General features: G+C 46.5%; 1 protein-coding gene across 1 annotated transcript in view; it reads right to left on the bottom strand.

Moving 5' to 3' along the window:
- Positions 1–21,559, bottom strand: part of LOC137884322 (receptor-type tyrosine-protein phosphatase N2-like) — a 161,262-nt gene that overhangs the window by 90,693 nt on the left and 49,010 nt on the right. Inside the window, exon 11 of the mRNA XM_068726070.1 lies at positions 19,608–19,687. Coding sequence (XP_068582171.1) covers positions 19,608–19,687 — 80 coding nt within the window. The remainder of the gene's footprint in view (positions 1–19,607; positions 19,688–21,559) is intronic.

Genomic DNA, 21,559 nt, shown 5'->3' on the forward strand with positions numbered 1-21,559 from the left:
ACATCATAACCTAACATCGGAACCTAACATTGTAACCTAACAACGTAACCCAAATCATAACCTAACATCATAACCTAACATCGGAACCTAACATTGTAACCTAACAACGTAACCCAAATCATAACCTAACATCATAACCTAACATCGGAACCTAACATTGTAACCTAACATTGTAACCTAACATTGTAACCTAACAATGTAACCTAACATCATAACCTAACATCGGAACCTAACAACATACCATGAAGAAACTGCCCTTTGCAGACTTTCTAACCCAACGTTGCATAACAAGTGTAGCAAGTTTAACAATGTTGTGTAAAAAGCATAAAGTCAAAGTTTCACCCAGGACACAAACAGCCGTCTGCTGGGTGAAAGTCCTGTGTTTGTTAGACCTACCCACCACCCCTCTTCCCTGCCCGCTGTGGACTTTCTTGCTTGTTATCCTACCAGGTAACTTATAATAATGGTCATTCTTGCTTTGACGAATGCAAAAGCATTCAACGTGTCCTTGTTTTGCAGAAACACAGAATGCCAATCCCTGGCAACAAGGCTGAGTATTTCTGTGATCCTTCAATCATCAATACTGTCTAAATCACACCACACACCACAAATGTGGTTCTTTCAGAGGGAATTATTGGACTTTGTTTCTCTCCCTCCGACTGTCGTTGGATATGCCGAGAAGCTTCTGGTTTCAATCTGCTCTTTCAGTGAGCAAGTCCTCTGATGTGATCCGACACTGAGCTGTGTGCACGAGGTCTGTCACACACACACACACACACACACACACACACACACACACACGCACACACAGCCAGAAAGCCACTGAAATGCAAACACTAACACACCACCCACAATTACACAATCTGATTGGAAGACAAACAATCATTTTTGTGATTATTACAGAATGATCTTGATATGATATGATATATTTGATTTCCTTCATTAATATTTAAGCTCTTAAAATCTAATGAATTCATCCGTTCCAGTCTGTGGCGTCGGCACAAAGCTTCCACCAGGTTTTACGTTTTGAAGGTTGCAGTTTGACAGAAACGCAAAAACCCAAACCCTAACGTACTTGCTTTAGTTGTGCAGTTTCCTTCTTCAATGAGGGAGTAAAGCAGAACAGAACCGATCGCCGTCCTGCGAGGAGCTACGGGGGGAACCGGTTCGTTCTGAACAACTCTGTCGACTCCCAGAGAGTTTAACGTTTGCTGCCGCAACAACATCATTATTATGTCAGAACTGGAGAGTATTTCTTCACCGGAAGAAGAGCAAAGAACGACAGCGAAGGCTTTTCCCGGTGGAAAAGAGGTTTTCGCTTTTCTCCAGAATTAAAGAGTTTGATTGGCAAGTGGTTCATCCAATCACCTGCCTAGTCTTCTATTAATGGCTTCTCCGATGCTTCTGTGTCACGAAGAATCTGGCGAGGTTAATTATCCTTTAACGTCTTGAAAATCATTTTTTTTTCATAATAAATGCAGTTGTACTCTTTTCTAGTCCTACGACCAGACGAGCGCTTTAACGCGAAATGTCATTCACCCCTTCACACCCACTCATACGCAGCAGGATCGAACACCCAATCCTCTGACTGAAGGACCCGCTCTACCGCTAAGCCACAGTCACAGCGTCTAATAAAAAGGTGGGCCGATCTGTCTCACGTTGGCTCTCGCGGATCTTTTCCCTGCATCTCAATAGTCTCATTTTCATTCAGATGGCTCAGAATGTGATTTTCCTCTGGCGTGGTGTGTGTGTGTGTGTGTGTGTGTGTGTGTGTGTGTGTGTGTGTGTGTGTGTTTAGGAGATAGAGAGAGAGAGATCAGGCTTGAAAGTCGGACGCAGACCTGCAGCCCAAGGTGACCTCATTACCGACATTTGTTCCGCTTGTCGCTGCAAATCACACACTGTGTCCGTCAAGATCCGGCACACACCGCGCAGCCACGGCGTCCGGTAACCCGCCCCGTCCCCGCGGTGGGGGAGCGCAGAGCTGATGCCTTCTGATCCGTGACCCCCCCCCCTCCCCCCCCCCACCGGCAATATTGCATTCTCGTCGGGACAGACTCTGGGTTTATCTGACGGTCTCCGTCTGTCCAAGACGGAAGACACGCAAACGTGACCCGGCGGCTGACCTCGTTTAACGGGTTTGATCTCGGGGCATTAAAAGGGAAGTTTATGTAGCATGTAGGCAGTTCCTCCCTGAACCTCCTGACTTCTAAAAACGTCTGCTGGGCAGAATATCCCTGTGACCCTGCGCAACAGCTTGCGAAACAGTTTAGATTTTATGTCAGGATGCTGCAGAAAATGTCAGCGTTACAACCGTCTGCAATGAGGAAGATAACAACCGCACCTGTAAACGTATTCTTCACACGCGGCTCACCTAGCCGACGCAAATAGCTGCTTTAGGAGACTTCAAAAGAGCTAGAGGGAGACATGGAGCCTCCCAGGCTGCATCTACAATACCTCACACCTCATTGACTGGATGGATCAAAATATACTGTGTGTTTAATCTGTCAAGTCCGGTCTAGTAGGTAACTTAAAGAAACGCTCGCCTCCATTTAAAGCTGAGCGTTATGACCAAAATATTCTGTCTCGATAGCATATCTCAATGACAATATCGATCACAATATAACACGTTTGTTACTTCATTACATATGTTTTAATACCCCTGTTTGAGTTAAACACTTGAAACATGAAAAGCACTGAGTATTTTAACGTGGTTAATGGTGACGTATAGCCTGCGTTTCTAAATATGCCCGTAGTGGGGACCGACCACCGTTGACGCGGGTTGTGTCCTCTTCCGTGTTTGCAAAACAGCGCCCTCTGTGGTTCACTACAGCTTCGCTCCCGTGACGTGAAAGATTCACCCAGAACGACGTTGCAATTAAAAAAACGGTAGAGAAAATGACACGATAGATTATCAATATGACGATCTATTGCCAAGATAGATACTCCTCAACGGGTAAAAGGAGGAGACGGTACCTAAATAGTGATCTTGGTCTGCCGGTCTTTGTCTCAAGACTTTGTCGTGAGGGCCTCCTTTGCAAATGAACGTAAACACATCGATGTTTGTAAAGACACGCTTGTCACTGGCACTATGAACTATTGAACTATGGAAAAAGGCTGATGCTCATCACAACGTTGCTATAAAAGGTACCTTCATTCCTGCTGTGTTTTGTCTTTTTGAGTCATAAAACCGTGAACAGGAAATAGTTCTATTGAGGAATGGTGTGAAAAGAATTCTCAAGTTGGTTTTTCGCACCTCTGCACACTTGAGCGGCAGTCAAATAAAAAAAAACAACACACATGAGCTGTCAGTTTGTTGGTCTGTCAGAGGAGCTCCTTTATAAGTTTAGACAACGGGGAATTCAGGAAGGAGCCTTTTCTCTACTTTCTGACTGACATTTGTAGAACATCGGCCTTAAACCCCCCGAACCCCCGACCAGAAGATGAAGCACTGGATTGGCAGAGTCTCAGCTCAGAACATTCTCCGTTTCTGATACTACAGCTGAAGGTGTGATAAATGATGAATGAAAACTACAGCTTTGTATTTCAGTATACAGCAAAGAACTGTTGGAGGTTTAATATACCACAGACTGTACGTGAGAAGTGGACGTACAGTCATCGTGACGTCACCCATTGGTTTGTGGACTGATGTCACGAAGCCTCGAGTCTGGCGCCATCTTGGATTACGACCGTCGTCAGGTTTTTTTCCGTAACCAATGCGGATAACAGAAGTTATCATATTTGGAATGCGGAGGAGGGACGTAGTAACACTGTATACGTCTCTGGTGGCGGCAGCGAACCTGTCAATCACTGTGTAGCCCCGCCCCTAAAGCATCCCCTGCTTTATGGTCTGTTTGACTCTAAATGGAGCATAATGTACTAAATGAACATCATGCTGTATTGAAGAAGACTGTAAACTAGAGATTGAGACCATAAACTCATGTTTACAATGTTTACTGAGGGAATAAATCAAGAGAGAAGTAGAGTCATTTTAGACTAGACTTCTATACAACCAGAGGAGTCGCCCCCTGCTGGACACTAGAGAGAATGCAGCTTTTAAGACACTTCCTTGGTGGCTTCACTCGGCAGAACAGGAGGTTGCCACCTGCAATATACATGACAAGAGAATGTGTTTGATTCAAACTAGAATCAGTTCTGCTACAACGGAGGCAATCCCAACCTCTGTGTGTGTGTGTGTGTGTGTGTGTGTGTGTGTGTGTGTGTGTGTGTGTGTGTGTGTTGGAGGCGGCTGGTGATGGCAGCAGCCAGTTAACTGGTGAACATATCTGCCTTGGCAGAGACATTATGCAGAACTTGGTCCCATGCCAGCCGGCAGTGGAGCGAGATGAGGAGTGTGTGTGTGTGTGTGTGTGTGTGCACTGGGCTGGTAAAAAAAATGGGAGTGGTGAAAATGTGTGTGTTTGTGTGTGTGTGTGTGTGTGTGTGTGTGTGTCAGGCAGCTCTCTCTTTCTCAGCAGCTGGTAGTCGGGGATGCGAGGGCACGGCCACCACGCGTCTGGAGGAATGCGGCTTCGGTGGCGGATGCAAATTTCTGTCGCACACACACACACACACACACACACACACACACACACACACACACACACACACACACACACACACACACACACACACACACACACACACGCCTGCCGCCTACTTCCTCCAGCTGACGCTGTATGGAGGCTCCCTTTGTGAGCACCGTCTTTCGCTCTGCACTTTAAATCCTGCGTGTGAAGCGCAGCAGGTAAAGCATCGCCACCAAGACCCAAACACAGTGGAGGAACCACAGCATCTGCTGCTTCTCCTTCCCTAACCCCCTCAGATCTGTCCTTCTCCTCATGTCTAACCTTCCATCAAGCTCTAAAACGCTTCTTCTTTTATCAGCTTTTCGCTCTGCTGTCCTCGCAGAATATTGGTACCATGTGGCTGGATATCAAACTCACAACACTAGCATTTACTAAAAAAAAAGAATCTGTCCGACAATGTGAGCGCAGGCCGGTGTTTCTATGACAGTTAAAGCTTTTATCAAAAGCGACGGAGTGAACTGAAGGACTGAGTCACCCGCCTACATACGCAGCTATTCATATCCTTCCATCTATCAGATTTTTAATGGATTTAATTTTAATTAACAGTTTGTCGTCAAACAAGTGATCCTGCCTTTATGTAATGTCCGCAAAAGTTACAACAAGGAAAGTTATGGAGCGGTCTCAGTTTACTACCGGTGCCTTTATAGGACCTACATGAGCAAACATCAGCAGGAATATTCACTATTTCTATTTATTCATTTTGAACGCCTGCAGAACAATCGGATCCATTGTTCTGAGCGTCAAAGAGTGACGCAAATGGGTTTTCAGTCAGTCGAAAGGCCTGCCGCATCTCAAAACGCACCGGGCTGGTCTCATCCAGCATTCGGAGCTATCGGTATCAAACGGCAAGGGGCCTCTCTGGGATCCAGACCGAACCGTCACATGAGTGTAATCCACTACAAGCCGTAAAGGTCGCGTTCTAATTATGCGTCACGTTGCAGGTGACACGCAGTAAAGCAACGCCAACACAAACCGGAGTGGGCTCCGTGTGATCCGGGCCCGACACCATCCAGAGATTCAAACCCATCAAAGAGTAATCTACACAAAATGAACCGAATCTCCAGCAGAGCCGTGATTCTTTTCATCAATATTCACGCCTGGAAACAAGGCGACGGGTCCATTAAAGCAGGCTTCACAAAAAAAAAAAAAACAGAGCTGCTTATCTTTTTAATTAGGGCCCGCAGGTTGAGAGCGAGCGATGCATTGCACTCTGAGCCGACGTATATGTACGCAATGTGGAGCGGTATCGATCGTCGGGGCGCTAGCTCCCCCTGAACTGTTCAACACCGCCGCTAATAAATAATATCAAAAGGCGAGAACCTGGCTAAAAGGTGGATGAGATGAAATCTCTTTATAATGCAAAAAAAAAAAAAAAAAAAAAACCCAGAGGAGAGAGAGGAAAGAGGAGAGAGGAGGGAGGAGGGAGGAGGCAGCCGGGGCGACAGGATATTGCACCTGAAGAAACAAATAACCCGTCTTTCATCGCGAGCAGATTAAAACACAAACAGACAAAAGAAATCCTAATGATATTCTCTGGAGTCGGTGTGTTTTTCTCTCTCACTGTTTTGACACAGCTAATATGCTTTCCTGTGAACCCCCCCCCCCCCCCCCCCCCCCTCCCACCCACCCCCACCCACACACACAACACCACCAACCCTCCAGCTCTCCAGGTTACCTGGGTCTAATAGGCAATATAAGAAGCTATTTACACTTCAAGGTGCTAATGCAACACTTTCCTCGATCTTATTACCGTCGCAGTGATTTTGTCACCCGAGTGTTGACGAGCAGAATTAGACAGAAGTCTTTGGAACGGAAGACATCAAACCCACACGCCCTTCAGTTTCCAGGCAAGTTAGCCCCCCCCCCGACCTTTGTGGACCTATGGCTGCGTGTCAGAAATGTAATTTAAGAGATCAGCTCAGCCGTGTTCAGCGGAGCGCTGGTTTTCCTAACAATAAGCAGCCTTTTTTATTTTTTTTAAATTTAATAAGACTGTAGTACAGTCTAGTAACGTCTAGCTCTACATTCAAGCAGAGAGGTTTATCTGAGTGTTCCTTTAAGTCTTTCTTAACGGAACCTATTCTCCTGTTCTCCAGCGTTCGGAGCTTTTAACCAAGAAAAACGGCGCGCCGTAATTCGTAGCTCTCCCACGAAATGATTTAGAGCAGAGGTCTTCAACAGGGGGGGCCGCGACCCCTAGGGGGTCCGCGGAGGTACTGCAAGGGGGTCCGCAAAATTTTTGGTTGATGAGACAATTTGTTTGTCACGTACGTAACTTGCGTAATGTAGTAATTTTGTCGGAGCGTCATCTCACTGAAACGATGGACTTCTCATTGAAGAACAAACCTCTTTAGATTCAATCGGCTCCAGGCAACGAACGCCGTGACCTCCTCTTGTGTTTGAGCTCGTTCTTCTCTTTTGTTCTCTTCAGTCGATACATAATTCATTCCTCCCCGTCACTCCGACCGGGCAGACGCAACCTTCCTCAATATTTCACGACAGATCTGCACTTACACGTTACATGAGCGCCGTAACGTACATACAATCATATATACATATATAAACATCGTGAACAAGGAAAGTATAAAGAGCGACAAACGACTTTCACCCAGGAGACCGCTGTTCTCTTCCCGCGTGTGACCAGAAGTCACGAGGTTGGTTTACACAAACAAATTAAGGAATAACTTCTTGGAATACATCTTACAATCCGCTGCATGAGGACACGCTGCACCGTTAGCAACGTGGCTATGCTATTAGCATGGCTACCGTCCAAAGCAACAACAAAAAACACAAGACGTTACATTTCACTATGATAAGTTTAGCAAAAAAAAACAACAATTGAACATTTTTTGGGGCTTTCCAGTAACAAAACCACCTTTAATCACATGACCACGCCGACTCTCTACAGCCTCTCCGCTACATCAACACTCATGCTGGTAAAACCTCATCAGCGGCGCAGCGGTTTGAAGTCCCTGGAATGCAAATTGAAAATTAAGGTGCTCTTCCTTAATCTGCTGTTCTAATCCAGCTGTAAAGTAAAAAAAAAAAAAAAAAAAAAGACTGAAAAAAAGAGAAAAAATCCGCAGGAAGGGCTACATTAATTATACACAAAAAGAAGAACTACAAAAGAGGGCCTGGTCTTTGAAGATACTGAGCACTAAATGTCACCCGCAGCCTTTGAAGCTCTCGACTGCCTTTGTCTCTCACTTCTCCTCGACATGAAACACGGTGCGGAGACAGAAACAGACAGCGACGGAGAGGGACATTTCAACTTGAGGCTACACACCCTTAAAAAAAATAAAAGAAATAAAGATATAATAAAAGAAAGAAAGCAGAGGTGCACTGTACTGCACCCGTGTGAGGTTGGAACTCCGGCTTGACGTCGACAAGCGTCTGTCAGGCTGTGAAAACCTTTCAGACGAACAACATCCACAGAATCTATCTTGGTCAGGACTGTTATCTGAGGACGTCCAGAGGTTTGAAATATCTACTGACGTCATGGCAGATTTTAATCACATTCACATCTGCCGTTTCTGATATTTGTTAAGTAAATATCTTTTACTTTAATGCCTTTACATGTGACTAATTTGTTGTTTTGTCACACAGAATTTGAATATTATTCTGTACTTATTGTACAACAACACAGACGTCTCTCTAGTCGTAGAATTAAGACGGCAAACTTTATTACTCCTTTCAGCCTTGACAAAGATGGCTCAGACCGGATCCACTCCCTCTGTTCTTACCTTTCACAATAAAAGCCCTAGAAAACCGTTTACCAGAAGGTACTTAAATACACTCAAGAGCATTTCGTTTAAAAGTTTCTAGATGACGACGGAGCTCTATGGCAGAGAGAAAGAAGGTTCTGGACAGACAGTGTAGCAGGATCAGCTCTTTGACAGTTTGTGAGATTTGCTGATATTACTGTAGAATATCAGCAGATTTACCCGTGAACTGAAGGACAATATCGGGCCTGTTATCCAATGAAGGCAGCGCAGACAGGAATCCTGTAAAGGATAAAGAGGATATCGAGTTGAAGTTTAGTCTCTTAGAATAAATAGAGCTGTGCAGACAGACGGTGCTTTTAAAGGCTGTCAGTCAGACGCAGAAACAACACATCCCTGTTTTAGGGGGGGATTGAGCCGGAGTCATCGGCCCCCTCGAGGGTTCAGTTTGTCATCGTCACAGAGTCTTCTCTCTCGGTGCCATTTTTCTATAATTCAGAATTTCCCAAAATAAAAACCCTGAAAAAGTGTGATCCGAAAGAAGCCATGGGTCATCTTAAAACAAACTTTAGATGATGAATCTGTGGCGTCGTGAACGTTCAGCGCTGTGAGCGCCACAAAACACAGTTCACTCCGCTTCCACTTTATTCAGGCGGCTGCAGAAACATGGAGGTGGACGCCACAGAAACCTGCAACATGTAAACGATCCTCGTGGTCAGATGTTACTGAAGGTAAAGGGAGGAGAACAGGACTCGTTCAAAAAAGGTCCGATGATGCTAATTCAAAATTAGATACCGAGACTCTTCTACCAGGTTGTTGCAGGGTAAACATACACAGCGCCTGAACAACCAGGCCGTTTGTACGATTTCCTAATTTACAGGACAAGACGTGACATTGAAGCGTGATTCCAAAGAATCGGGCCGCTCTGCTCTCCAGAACGACCAGGCGAAGGCAAAATCTCCGTTTAGTCGTTTCTATTGTCTCCTCAGCAGCCCTCAACTCGCTTTGTGGAGGGAAAAAAAAGAAATCATGGAGAAAAGGGCTGAGAGGAGAGAAAAAGGCGAAAGGGAACAAGACCGGGAAAGAGAAATCACAGAGGGGTTGATATGGGGGAGGGGGGGGGGGGCACTTGAGTGCAGTTGTAATCAAGGCCCTGTGCGCTCAAGAGGGGCCAATCAATCCAGCTGTCTGCCTCTACATCTCATCAGGCGTCTCGAAAGACGTGGCTACGAGTGAGTCGCCGGGTCCAGACGGGCCCTCCTCGCGGGGCCGCCTGAGAGAGCGAGCAACAGGCGGCTTCTTGTCAGGGGGTCCGTAATAACACGGCCGTCCTGAGAAGACCTGAGCTAGCAGTCAAACTAGAAAAATGGCTCCTTGCCTCCCGCAGAGAGGGAACGCTTTTGTTTTTCTTCCTGGACCTCGGAGACGGAGAGAGCGTACGGTTTAGTTTTGGTCGTAAAAAAATCCAGAGACATTAGCATGATTAGCATGTTCGCTAGCATGAGTTGACAAAACGGATTCGCGCCGTTGGCTGCCGATCTTTTTTTTTTTTTTTTGCACAATCCAAAAAGTGAAGCAACGTGAACAGAGCTTAGCCACAACCGTGAATCCTGAACCAGGAAGTATATAGACCCACACAAGGTGGATGGGTTACACCAGAGGGGAAAGTGACACCTGTTGCCGGACTTTTGTAGGAAAAAAAACGCACGAAAAACGAGGAGCAACTTCTCCGTAAGATATACGAACCGTTTGAAGATCAATGGAAGCCACATTCACCTTATTCTTTAGACTTATTGTCTTTAGATTTACCTCCATCGTTTTGTCTTTAATTTGACGTGAACCAAACTATTAAAAGGCCGTAGCTTTATCACATTCGCTCCCCTGGAATTGGCCCATCCAGGCTACTGTACGCCTCTAGCGTGCACTACGAGAAGCAAATGGCGCGCGGCGAACGGCTCAATGCTCCCAACGTGGCCGTCTTTGCCGATAATTATGGAGATTAGAATCAATTCAGCTGTGTAATGACAGATATAGTACATTTGTTCCATTTGTTTATTCATATCTTTTACGACGGTGTTTATTTTCCTGCGAATTATATGAATATGAATGTTAAAAGACGCTACAGTTGTTAAAATAGTAGTTTTAAAAAAAAAATGAGAAGGGAAGGCAATAAGAAGACATCCTCCCCGTCAACACCTCCTGTCTTTTCATATTTCAATAACTGTACCTTTATGATATTACAGGTACCATATGTCATTCTGTGCCAGCAAGGAAGCTTAAAAAAAAAAAAACCCAGCAGGATGATTATGTTATAATTAGGAGCAGTCATCAGACAGACATGCTCATTAAATCTGAGGATATTAAGAAGATTCTATGATGATTTGACTGCAGTTTGACAAAAACAATTTTTTTATATTAAAATGGAATTTTGGGGAGGTCGAGGTCTGTTCTTCCGTTCAGCTGGGATTACAAAGTTAGTGGGGTATAAATGAAAGGTAATGCAGTGGGATTTAAATTACAGTATAAATAAAAGATGAAGCCAAGAGGCACCTTGACACTGTCCCGTCATTTTGAACGTAAAAGATTGGACTATTACAGGTCTTCTTAAATTATAAAGCAGAGTTGGTTGTGATGTGTGTGCGTGTGTGTGTGTGTGTGTGTGTGTGTGCGTGTGTGTGTGTGTGTGTGTGTGTGTGTGTGTGTGTGTGTGTGTGGTGAGACCTGTTTCCAGTCCAACAACTGGAAACGGCACAAACCACAAAGCATGGGAAAAGTGTGTGAGAGCTGCTGCAGAGTTGGGCTCTCGCACCTCTCACCGGCAGCCCTCCTCCTTCCTTCCTCTACAGCTCAGCGTGCGTGTAGAGGGGGGGGGGGGCTGCAGAAGTCATGCAAGAGCGAAGCCAGCTTTTTCTTTCGCTACGAGGTGGCCATCTGGGAGAGGTCTGCCAAAAACCTCGCGGCGAACGTCAGGAGCCCGAGACCAACTCGCGGAGACGCTGCCAGCTGCGGGGGGAAAGCGGGAGAGACGGGGGTTTGGCGGTTGCCAGCGTGCCGGTCGGTGCCAGCAGGCCCGGTGGAGAAAAAAAATCAGGGGCCCGGCTGCTCGGCTGAGTGGCTGGCAGGGCGGCTGCGCGGTTGGCTCGGGGATCACGTCGCACCGCTGTGCAAACTCGAGCTCGGCACGACACCTGTGCCCCCCCCCCCCCCCCCCCCCCATCCCCATCCCTCCCCCTCGCTCGACGGCAGGGCTCACAGATGCTCGCAAAGCTCCAGAGGACGGCACACAGCTCCACGCTCTCTCTGAAGTCGGACCAAAAATAACAACAGGTGACTCTGGATCGTCGGGGGAGGGGTGGAGGAGGGGGGGGGGGGGGGGGGGGGGGGGGGGGGGGGGGGGTGCAGGGTTTTTAAAGCTCGGATGAGGCATCTTGCAATTCACAAAATGCCTCCGGCTCGGCTCTGACGCGACGCGACGCGGTGTCACAGCAAATTGCATCACTAAGCAACCGGTTCGCCTCTCGTCCTCGTCTCTCTCTCCCTCCCCCATTTTGATTCCTTTCCCTCGGCAACAGGTGAGAGAAAACTTCTAGCATCGATTAGCCTTTGGCGTGCGATGAAAACTGATTAGCAAGTGAACTGAAATGAATTTAACTGCTGCTCCTGAAGGGCAGAGAGAGAGAGAGAGAGAGAGAGAGAGAGAGAGAGAGAGAGAGAGAGAGAGAGAGAGAGGGAGGGAGAGAGAGAGAGAGAGAGAGAGAGGATGGATCTCTATATGCCGGAGCTGTTTCCAATCACTGCGGCAAACGATTGGGAACAATTAATAAGTTCCACGCAGCGTCACGCGATGACACAAAAATCAGTTGGCGCTGTAACTAATGACAACGTGTTTGGATGGGTTGTCAAACGGGACCGTAGAATGTTTCTCTGCAGCTGTGCATATCGCCGATAGTCACAGTTGGGGGGAAATAACTCGGGGAACTACGACTACAAAGCAGTTTTTGGGGCGTTTCTTGCTCCTCGTTTTTCAACCGCAATATAAAAGTCCTGCACCTCTATGGAAACAAAACCATCATGACTAGAAGTAGAGGGAACTTCAAAGTGTCTCAAGTGCAGTGTGACACGGTTACCGTTCCATGAATCATATCACTTATTTTCCAAGTCGCCACAAGTCTTACCAGTGTGCGACGTACATTGAACTATTTACATCTCGACAACCTTCTGCGTTTGAAGCGCCGTGCAGTTCAGTCAAAGTTTCACCGAATGTTTGTCACCCGACTGTTGGTGTCAGTCGAGATGGAAGCATTAGTCGCACTTCATATGTTTGAGGAACGGCGGAAAGATAAAAATCGGACGATGATGACGTTTTTTACAGCTTCGGGCTAAGATAAACGCAGTGGGTGTGGCAAAGAAAACGGGTTTGTGGGTTTTGGGGTTCAGAGGGAGAGTCGACAAAGATTGCAGTCATGGTTTTTTTAATAGACAAGACAAGTCTCCCTTGATTGTGCCATTTACGGAGGACCGGGTAAGATGAAGATGAGGATGATGACGACCTTTTGAAAGGCGGCGTCAGCGAAGGCACTCTACATCTCGACGAGATAACTTGAAACGATCCGTAATCACAGGATCCGAGAGCGCAAAGGCCGACAAAGTCACACGAAGACGTCTCGGCGAAACGTGCTGACTTGTCCGCGTTGATAACAATTTGAGCACATTACTTCGGCGTAATTGCGCATTCATTTCCTCCGCTTTTTGTTTGTGACGCGCAAAACGCATGCAGGAAGAGACGGCGGAGGCAGAGCGGGGGATCCTCGAACTGCAGTCTGAGGTCCGAGAGGCATCAATAGCGGGGGGGGGGGGGGGGGGGGGGGGGGGGGGGGGGGGGGAGTGAGGTAGATGAAACACATTACTTTGACCTAAAGAGCTCGGTAATTACATTTGGCATTTTGACAAGTGTTTAGCTGCAGCGAAGGTCAGTCCTGTCAGCGCACAAGATCTATGCTAATCCACTCAGACGGAAGAAAGCGACGAGACATAAAGCGAGGGGAGGAAGGCGAAAGGCCCGGGACGCAACGGACGCCTCTGTGGAGGAAAACCTGAAAGCCTTTCCCTTCCTCCCCGGTCATGGGGGATCCGGTTTGAAGCTGACAGAAATATATCAGTCGTCAGGAATCAGTCTGACTTTGTTTCCTCCTCCACAAATGCAGCCGCAACAGGTTTGTTCTCCTGTTCCCTCCCACAGTCCAGAGACACGCAGCTTAGCTTAGCTAGCTTAGCTTAGCTTAGCTTAGCCCGTAGCTGTGGATGTCTCCATGTGTCAGCCCTGCAGCAGTGAGGCGACCTGTCCAGGGTGAACCCTGACTTTCGCCCCAATGTCAGCTGGGATTGGCTCCAGCGATCCAGAACAGGATAAGCGAGTGAAAAGATAATGGAAGGATGTTTTGTGTCGCTGGGAATGGCTGCTTTTTTACAGACAACCAAAGTTAGGTTGAGGCAACTAAACTTTTTAGGTTTGGGAAAAACATCATGATTCGGCTTGAAATAGCTACATACAAGTTAGGTTGAGACAACAAAACTACGATAAGTTTTAGGAAAAACACTTTTGGACACGTGGTGGTCTGATGGTTGAAAGTCTTATGTTTGTTGGACCAATCCACCCCCCCCCCACCCCCACCCCCCCCCACCCCCCCACCCCCATATGCGCTCCATATATGGTCTTTGTTGATATTTAATATACTTCACTAGCTCTGACGGTCTGAAAGGATCCTGAGTGACCTCCCATTGGCATTCGTTCCTGCACACAAAACCAATAGATTGCATCTCGTGACATTTTCACGACCTGCCATGACATCTACGTTGTGTAATCGGCATTGTGAATTCTTGTGAGTTCAGGCCAACGACATGTTTGGTGAGGACACCGTGATCTTTGAACATCGAAAATTCCAATCGGTTTATCTCGAGTCCAGACGGTATGTTTGTGCCAAATCTGAAGAGATTTAAAATAACAACCCTAATTGGACACGTTCTTCTTCTTCTTCTTCTTCTTCTTCTTCTTTTTCTGGTTTAGTCACGGATTTGGGGAATCACTTTAAAATCACTAATGAGCTCAGGCTGTATTTAGCCTCATGTGTGATAAAGAGGTCACTAACAGAAAAGATCTGACACCTGTCGGCGGTCGTCATTTGGGTTTATTGGATTAGAGTATATTACCGTTCTTCCAACGTGTGCAGCAATTATAACCGCCAGCTTTACATATTCGCTAAAAAACATCTGCATCCTGCTTTCTCATCGCCAGCTCTTCCCTCACATCATTTTACTTTACATGTCCACAATGTGTCCACCTTAAGACGCAACGTCTCCGTCAAACACCTCGTCTTAAATGTGACTTAAACATTGTTTAGCCACGTCGCCTTTATTGAGGCGGCATAAAGCAAAGTTCTGTTATCTCAGTGCAATCAAATTCACTGTCTAACGCAATCACGTTGATACAAAGCTCTTTTATTGATTGATATGTGTGTAGAGAAGAATGACAGGCACTTCCCCGCCACTTTTCCTTAAAGAGTATTCCATTAATTAGCATGTAAATTAGCCGTTCACTGGCGCCCCCCTCTCCAGGGTGGACAATGCCCTTTTTAGTGACCTCTCTGCCAGGAAATCATTTACACGTCAGCACACACATCAAACTTCAGATGCAACATTGACTCACTGTTGTTGCACACTATTGTGTGTCCGTCAACAAAGGACGGGCCGGTTTAACCGGAGACAAGACGGACCGGCAGCGACTGTCCGACGTCCCAGGAGTGGACAGCTTTTTCTGGACATGTGTGAGTATCTCTGCCTCACACTCGAGAGGCATGATTAGCATGATTAGCATGTATGCAAAAAAAAAAAAAAGAAAAAAAAAGAACAGCCGGTGCAGGGATGAGGCTATCTCAGCTGCTCCGCTCCTGCTTTAAGTGCTAATTGAGCCGCCCGCCGTCCTGACCCCCGACCCCCCCGGGCCTATTCACGGGGTCTCGTTCTCACGGCCGTGACGCGCCGCTGGAAGCAGCCTCCGGGTCCCCCGCCCACCGCTCACCCGGACAATGAGGGTCACCACCTCGCTGCCCACCATCTTGACATCCACCCCCACGTTTGACAATGCCTGCCCCCCCCACTCCCCCCCCCCCCGAGAGTGGCTCACAATGGGGCGGACGCGTGACAGAAGTGGGAACGTGGCTTCTTAAAATGCAACACCACCGCCGCCGGTCTGGCCGGTCTGAGGCCGGGGGGGTCAGCATCGATCCGGTGGAAGATGGACGAAAGATGAGGTTGAAACCTGTGAGGCTGCTTCATTCACCGTCACATAAGACAGTACTGGACATTACTACACTTAAACTAGAAATTCAATGTATAGTACTCTATACTTTTACATTTCAGAGGGAAATATTGTACTCTTACTCGCAATAATTCATAAAAGGGTTAAAAACCAGCTCCACCTTCACCACCTACACCATGAAAACATCACTAAATGCACCAATATGAGTCATTTAATGATACAGTAATACACTAGTCTTACATACACTTGTATTTATTATAGTAACTCTAATAAACATTGTCTGATATGTCTCTACTTAAGAAATAATAATAATAGGAGGGGGAGTAAATACAAATATATTTAAATATAATATGTGTATAAACATAATTTAATGACTGAATGGAATTAATTCATTTGTATTTTGTGTGTGTGTCACACCATTGGACATCGTCATCATATGACACAGGTGAACAACACATCTGATATTTGTTAGAATATACATATTTGTGACATTTAGTATTTGTAAGAAACTGTGTGGTGTGTGTGTGTGTGTGTGTGTGTGTGTGTGTGTGTGTGTGTGTGTGTGTGTTTGGTTTAGAAGGTGGAGCTAAATACAGCGGACACATCCACACTGAAGGACCTGAATCCTTCGTCCACCTCCGGACGTCCACAGCTGGATGTATTTGAACATTCCTTTTGACGTGTTTCGCGGCGAATCGAATCAAACCCAAACCGAATTATCTTGAGCGAAGCTGCCAAAAGCGTTCCACCGAAACACACAAAGTTTGTGACAGAATCTCCGCCGTCCGCCTGCCGAGCGGCAACAAACGATGATAAAACGCCGTCATTACAATGGCCGCGTAAAGCTTAATGTTTCAGAAAAGCGCCATAAACCTTGGCCAGTGGGGAGGAGGGTGGGTGGGGGGGGGGGAGGTAAATGTACGCTTTGGGATGGATTGATATTGTAGTTGAATATGACAAATGACACTTTAAAAACGGGGGCCGCCCACACTGTTGCACTTTAGCTGAGGGGGGGGGGGGGGGCGCCGTATTTCATTTCGAGCACGTTCTGTCAAATGTTTGCATTAATAACAATCGAGGCTCATCCGTGACCCTGCAGAAGAGCCGGCGGGAAATGAGAACGGCCAACAATAGCGCAAAATAAAACAGGAGTGAAGCCGTGGCATAATCAGCACAAAGTGTGTGTGTGTGTGTGTGTGTGTGTGTGTGTGTGTGGATGTGTGTGTAGATGTGGAATCGGGACGAGGGAATATCAGGAAAGTCTCTCTCTCTCTCTCTCTCTCTCTCTCTCTCTCTCTCTCTCTGGACTGACAGCTTGGCTAATGGCAAACATTCCTCCTCTCTTTATTCCCCACTTCATCAACACCCTCGCCTCATTAGCGTGAGTCGCACTGTATTTCAGCACACACACACACACACACACACACACACACACACACACACACACACACACACACACACTCCCACACACACCTTCACAGTGTCTCCACCGCTGGATTGCCCTCTGAGAGATTATTACGGCGCCCCCTTCATGTGACAGAACAGCCTGAACTGAGTCATTTTGATTGGGAGGATCTTGAAACCAGTGCACTTTCTTCTGACAAAGAAAAGGAAATTAAACGTTGGACAAAATCACATCGACAGTGATCCATTTTTTGATCTTTTTTTGAAGTCCTGGAGCTGTGGAATAGTAAAAAACCCCGCCCTAAACAACTTTATTTATAAGATAGATCGTATTCCTGACCACAGAATCACACCTCCTACGAAGGATCCATAGCGTTTCATTTAATGGCGTCGGCGGATGTTATTGACGGCCAATTGGTGCGTCACTTCAATTATCTCCTTTTCTTTAGTAAAGGACGGTCCGCCGTTCCCTATTCTAAAGGAGATAAGAAAGGAAACACTGAGGCACCTTTCCGTTAAGCATTTAGAGAATTCGACCGGCTCTTATCGGGGCTGCCACTTAAGATGCTTCCGTGCCGTTTCATTCAGTTAGGAACCTTCCTTAGCAAAAGTCAAAGACGATCCGATTCCCGGTTTTGACGTTTTTGACGTTTTCAAGCAACATATATTCACCGCCCTGATGGATTTAGCTTCTTCATATGACCACAAAGAACGATGAAGATGAGAGCAACGGGTAGTCTGAAAGCCCCAACGCAGCTGGACTACAGTATGCAAACACATCCGGTATACGGTGGGGTTGTCACGACAACCAATACTTTGATACCAAGACGATGCCAAAACTTTGCAACGGTACTCATTTTTCCTGGGATCTTCGACGTCCCAAAGTGACCCAGATAACGCTACGTTGTGAACAACAAATGTGTGCTGAAATCGGCAGGAGGAGAGCTAGTTAACGTTAGCTGCCATGCTAAATAACGGAGCTAACGGCTAACGTTGACGGAGGTTGCGTTGAGCAAAGGACGAGAAACTTGAGGGCAGATCATCAGGGATTAATAACACGTTGTGAAGCAGAATACAGATGGAAATAAAGGAACACATGTTGATTCAAGAACATGTAGACTGTTGAAGAATGACGGGATTCATTGTTTTTGCTTTTTACGGTGGCATCGAATGTCGAAAGTGCGGCGATGTCCGAAGCTAATGTGTTCGTGATCACGTTGCTTCAGTGCACAAAGTTCTTCACAGCCTCTTCATCTCGCTCTCAGAGTTCACCAGATCGATGCATTTAACTTTGAAATGGAACATTTTCTTTCTGAATGTTTCCAAACCCAATGGCTTACACTGTCAAATAGTTCTGAATCCATTAACATTTTTTGCCATAATCGAGCGGCCCGGAACACAAACTCCAGAGAAAGTACGGACTCATCAAGCTTCAGTAATTGCATGCTTCCTGTTCTTCAAGCCTCTGCATATAGAGAGATGTATTATGTGTTGCTCATCTTTCTGTTGATGTTTTTTTGCAGGGTGAAATTTAGTTTTCAGGTTTGTTCATTTTAACGTGATTATAGTCACACGCAGCTTGTTTCCTCTGAGATGGATGTGTTTATCTGGTAATAGACCTTAATTCAAATGAGATTAGCCGGTTAAAAGCAAAAGCTAAGTGAAGAAACGTTCCCGCCCGATCCAACCACTAAAACTTGAGCGTGATCTTTGATTGTAACTCTTACGATTCCCCAGATTCTTGAAACCTTAAAACATCCAGAGGCAGTGAGGTTATGTATTATATGTCCTCCACATAAGAGAGAGAGACGTAGCTCCGGTCTGTGGACCTGGATCAATTTGAGCAGACAACCCCATGTAGGCCGAATCTGAAGCGCCGTTCGTCACAAGACCGGCCTCAGTCTGGAAACCAGGAGAAGCCATTTCGGCCACTCGGGGCAAGAGCTAACATACGTAGCAGGAGGTAGCATTGAAAGCGCTACGTCAAAATGAACGTCATCTTTCATGTGATGCATTTAGACTTCCCTTTAGCTAACTGAACCGGATTCATTTTGGTACAACTCATACTTGACTGAAGGCCACATCGTCCTTTAGACAAAACCTCATCAGAATTCCCATGTTTATGAAGAGCATTAATGAACTGACTCATTTCCCCAGAACAACACATTTCTGGTGTCTCGTTGGGTATTTAGTTTTTTCGAGCTTGTGTTTTTAGGCCCACGTCCAACTCTCCCGATGGACTCCCAACAATGAAGCCAAACAAACTATGGCTGCGTGAAAGATTTGTGACACAAAAAACAAAAAAAAAGGAGAAATCCTTTTCAAAACAGGCAAAATCCAAACTGAAACCAACGACTCGACACGAAGCGAACGGCACTCACCGTGAAAAAGCGGCGGCGTGGGTACAGCAGAACACCAAAACCCACACGTTCTACTGAACTCATACGTTTAGAAAAAAGAAAAGAGTGGTTCATCTGGTGCCTCAGGTGCAGCAGCCGGGCCGGTGATAATGGCCTGTCTTCTCTCCACCCCCCCCCCCTGTCAGTGTAAAGACGACATTACTCAAGGAGAGCCTACCTGCCACGTTGGCCACATCTGCGGTGCTGACGTTGTGAGTGTTCGGGCTCACTTTGAAGGTCACGGCGGGGCCCACCACGCTGTAAAAAACACACACACACACACACACACACACACACACACACACACACGGTTAGAAGACAACCTCGCGGTCTATTTTCCACGGTGGAGAGCTGTTGTTTTTCTAAAGGAGCTGTGCTCATTAAAGCTCAGCCGTACGTGGAGCTCGAGCTTCAACCTGTGGCGATCCTTTAGGGCCGTTGCAATCCCCATCACCACTGTGAGATAACCTCTTGAATCTCAATGCAACGCGCCCGGGGGCGGCATTTAAAGCATGCTGGGAAATGAAGAGAAAAGGTTGGGGTGTTGGGGGGGGTGAGAGGACTATTTGGTCATCAACAAGAGGACACTCCGATGGACGCATTTCTACGACGCATTTACATTTGATTCGACGCGTCGGTGATTGCGTACAGACGTGATGGATGCAAATTAAAGGTGGCAGAAGAAAAAAAAAAAAAAAAAAGGGGACAAAAAGACGTCTGTATTGTTTTACCAGGTGCTCCTGTTCATCCAACATTCATGCCCAATAAAAGGAGGCTGAATCGGAACACAGAGAGGGAGAGGAGCTGGGTGGTCAGAGGCAGAGCGGAGTCTCCCAATGTGATTAACCTTTTGTTCCCCCCCCCCCCCCCCCCGTAATTCAGACTAAAGGCCCGGCTGGAAGATCTATCACCGGGCTCCCCTCCAGGAGGGACTGTGAGCTGCTTATGGGAGGCGACTGCTACTGTTACAACGCTGTTATAAAATATGGTGACATCGCTAATGGAGCAGGTCACATCTTTAAAGAAAGAGATACAGAAATGTGGGTTTTTTTTTTTTTTTCATCGTCGTTGTTTTTGGACGCTGTGAGGTCCAACGCTTTAGCTTCAGTAAAATAAATGATTAAAGTGAAACAAGCAGGAAAGGAATAAGAGAAGTACAACAAATTTAACCTTTTCTATCTCGTCTTTCTGAACTAAAAAACATAAAAGAATTCTCATTTACAGGTGGAACAAAACAACGAAAACATTGACAAGATCTCGTCTCTCGGATATTCTAACAGGATCCATACGTTTCTCCGACTGTCCACCATCGCGCCAGGCTTCTACGGAGGCACTCTCCGACCGCCGGGTCAAAATAACTGTTAAAACACCTTTCATTTGACACTCCCAGCCATGCATTTAAAAAAAGAAAAAGAAGAGAAATAAACATTATTGTGAGGTTTTAATTGGGTTTCTTTGGGCCCTGAGGTCAGTGTATCAAAGAAAAACACAAACGGCATCAAACTCGCGTTGACGTTCTGCAGCAGTGCGGTTCTACTGTTCTACGGTGCAATAACAAACTAATTAGAGCGGGTCAGATTAACGACCCCCAGAGGGCAACTTAGTGGAGCTAAAGGTGCTTGAATTAGAAAAGAAATAATACATAAAAACACCTTTCTGGTGTATTCCACGACATACTGTCCTGCTCTACGCTGCACCTGATATATCCCACTTCACATTAGTTTCCTGGGGTCAGAGTTCAACCCTAAACTGAGCCTGGGCCGCTCCTCTCAGGAGCTCCACCATCGATCCTGACCATCGTTTCTCCTCCGCTGTATATTTGTCACATCTATGAGGCGACTTGTCAGCCGGGTCGCAGAGAACTTCTCCGTGTGCGACGAGGAGGGAGAAAATAAAATAAAAGAAATCACTCACTATCACGCCGAGTTGATGGCGTATCCATCTGTCGGGCCTCCGCCACCCCGGAGGCGCAAAAGACGGCATCGCGGTGAACCCCCGTCACTCACCGGGCCCAGAGGAGCCCTTCAGTACATCTCACGGTGCTTCTATCAGTCATTTAGACAAATGTCCAAAAGACGTGAATACCGATAAATACATCATGGAGGGGAGACACGACAGGGGACGAGAGTG

The sequence above is a fragment of the Cebidichthys violaceus genome, unplaced genomic scaffold, assembly GCF_023349555.1.
Source record: "Cebidichthys violaceus isolate CVI_PGR_0920_01 unplaced genomic scaffold, fCebVio1.0.p SCAF_38, whole genome shotgun sequence".
Taxonomy (NCBI): domain Eukaryota; kingdom Metazoa; phylum Chordata; class Actinopteri; order Perciformes; family Stichaeidae; genus Cebidichthys; species Cebidichthys violaceus.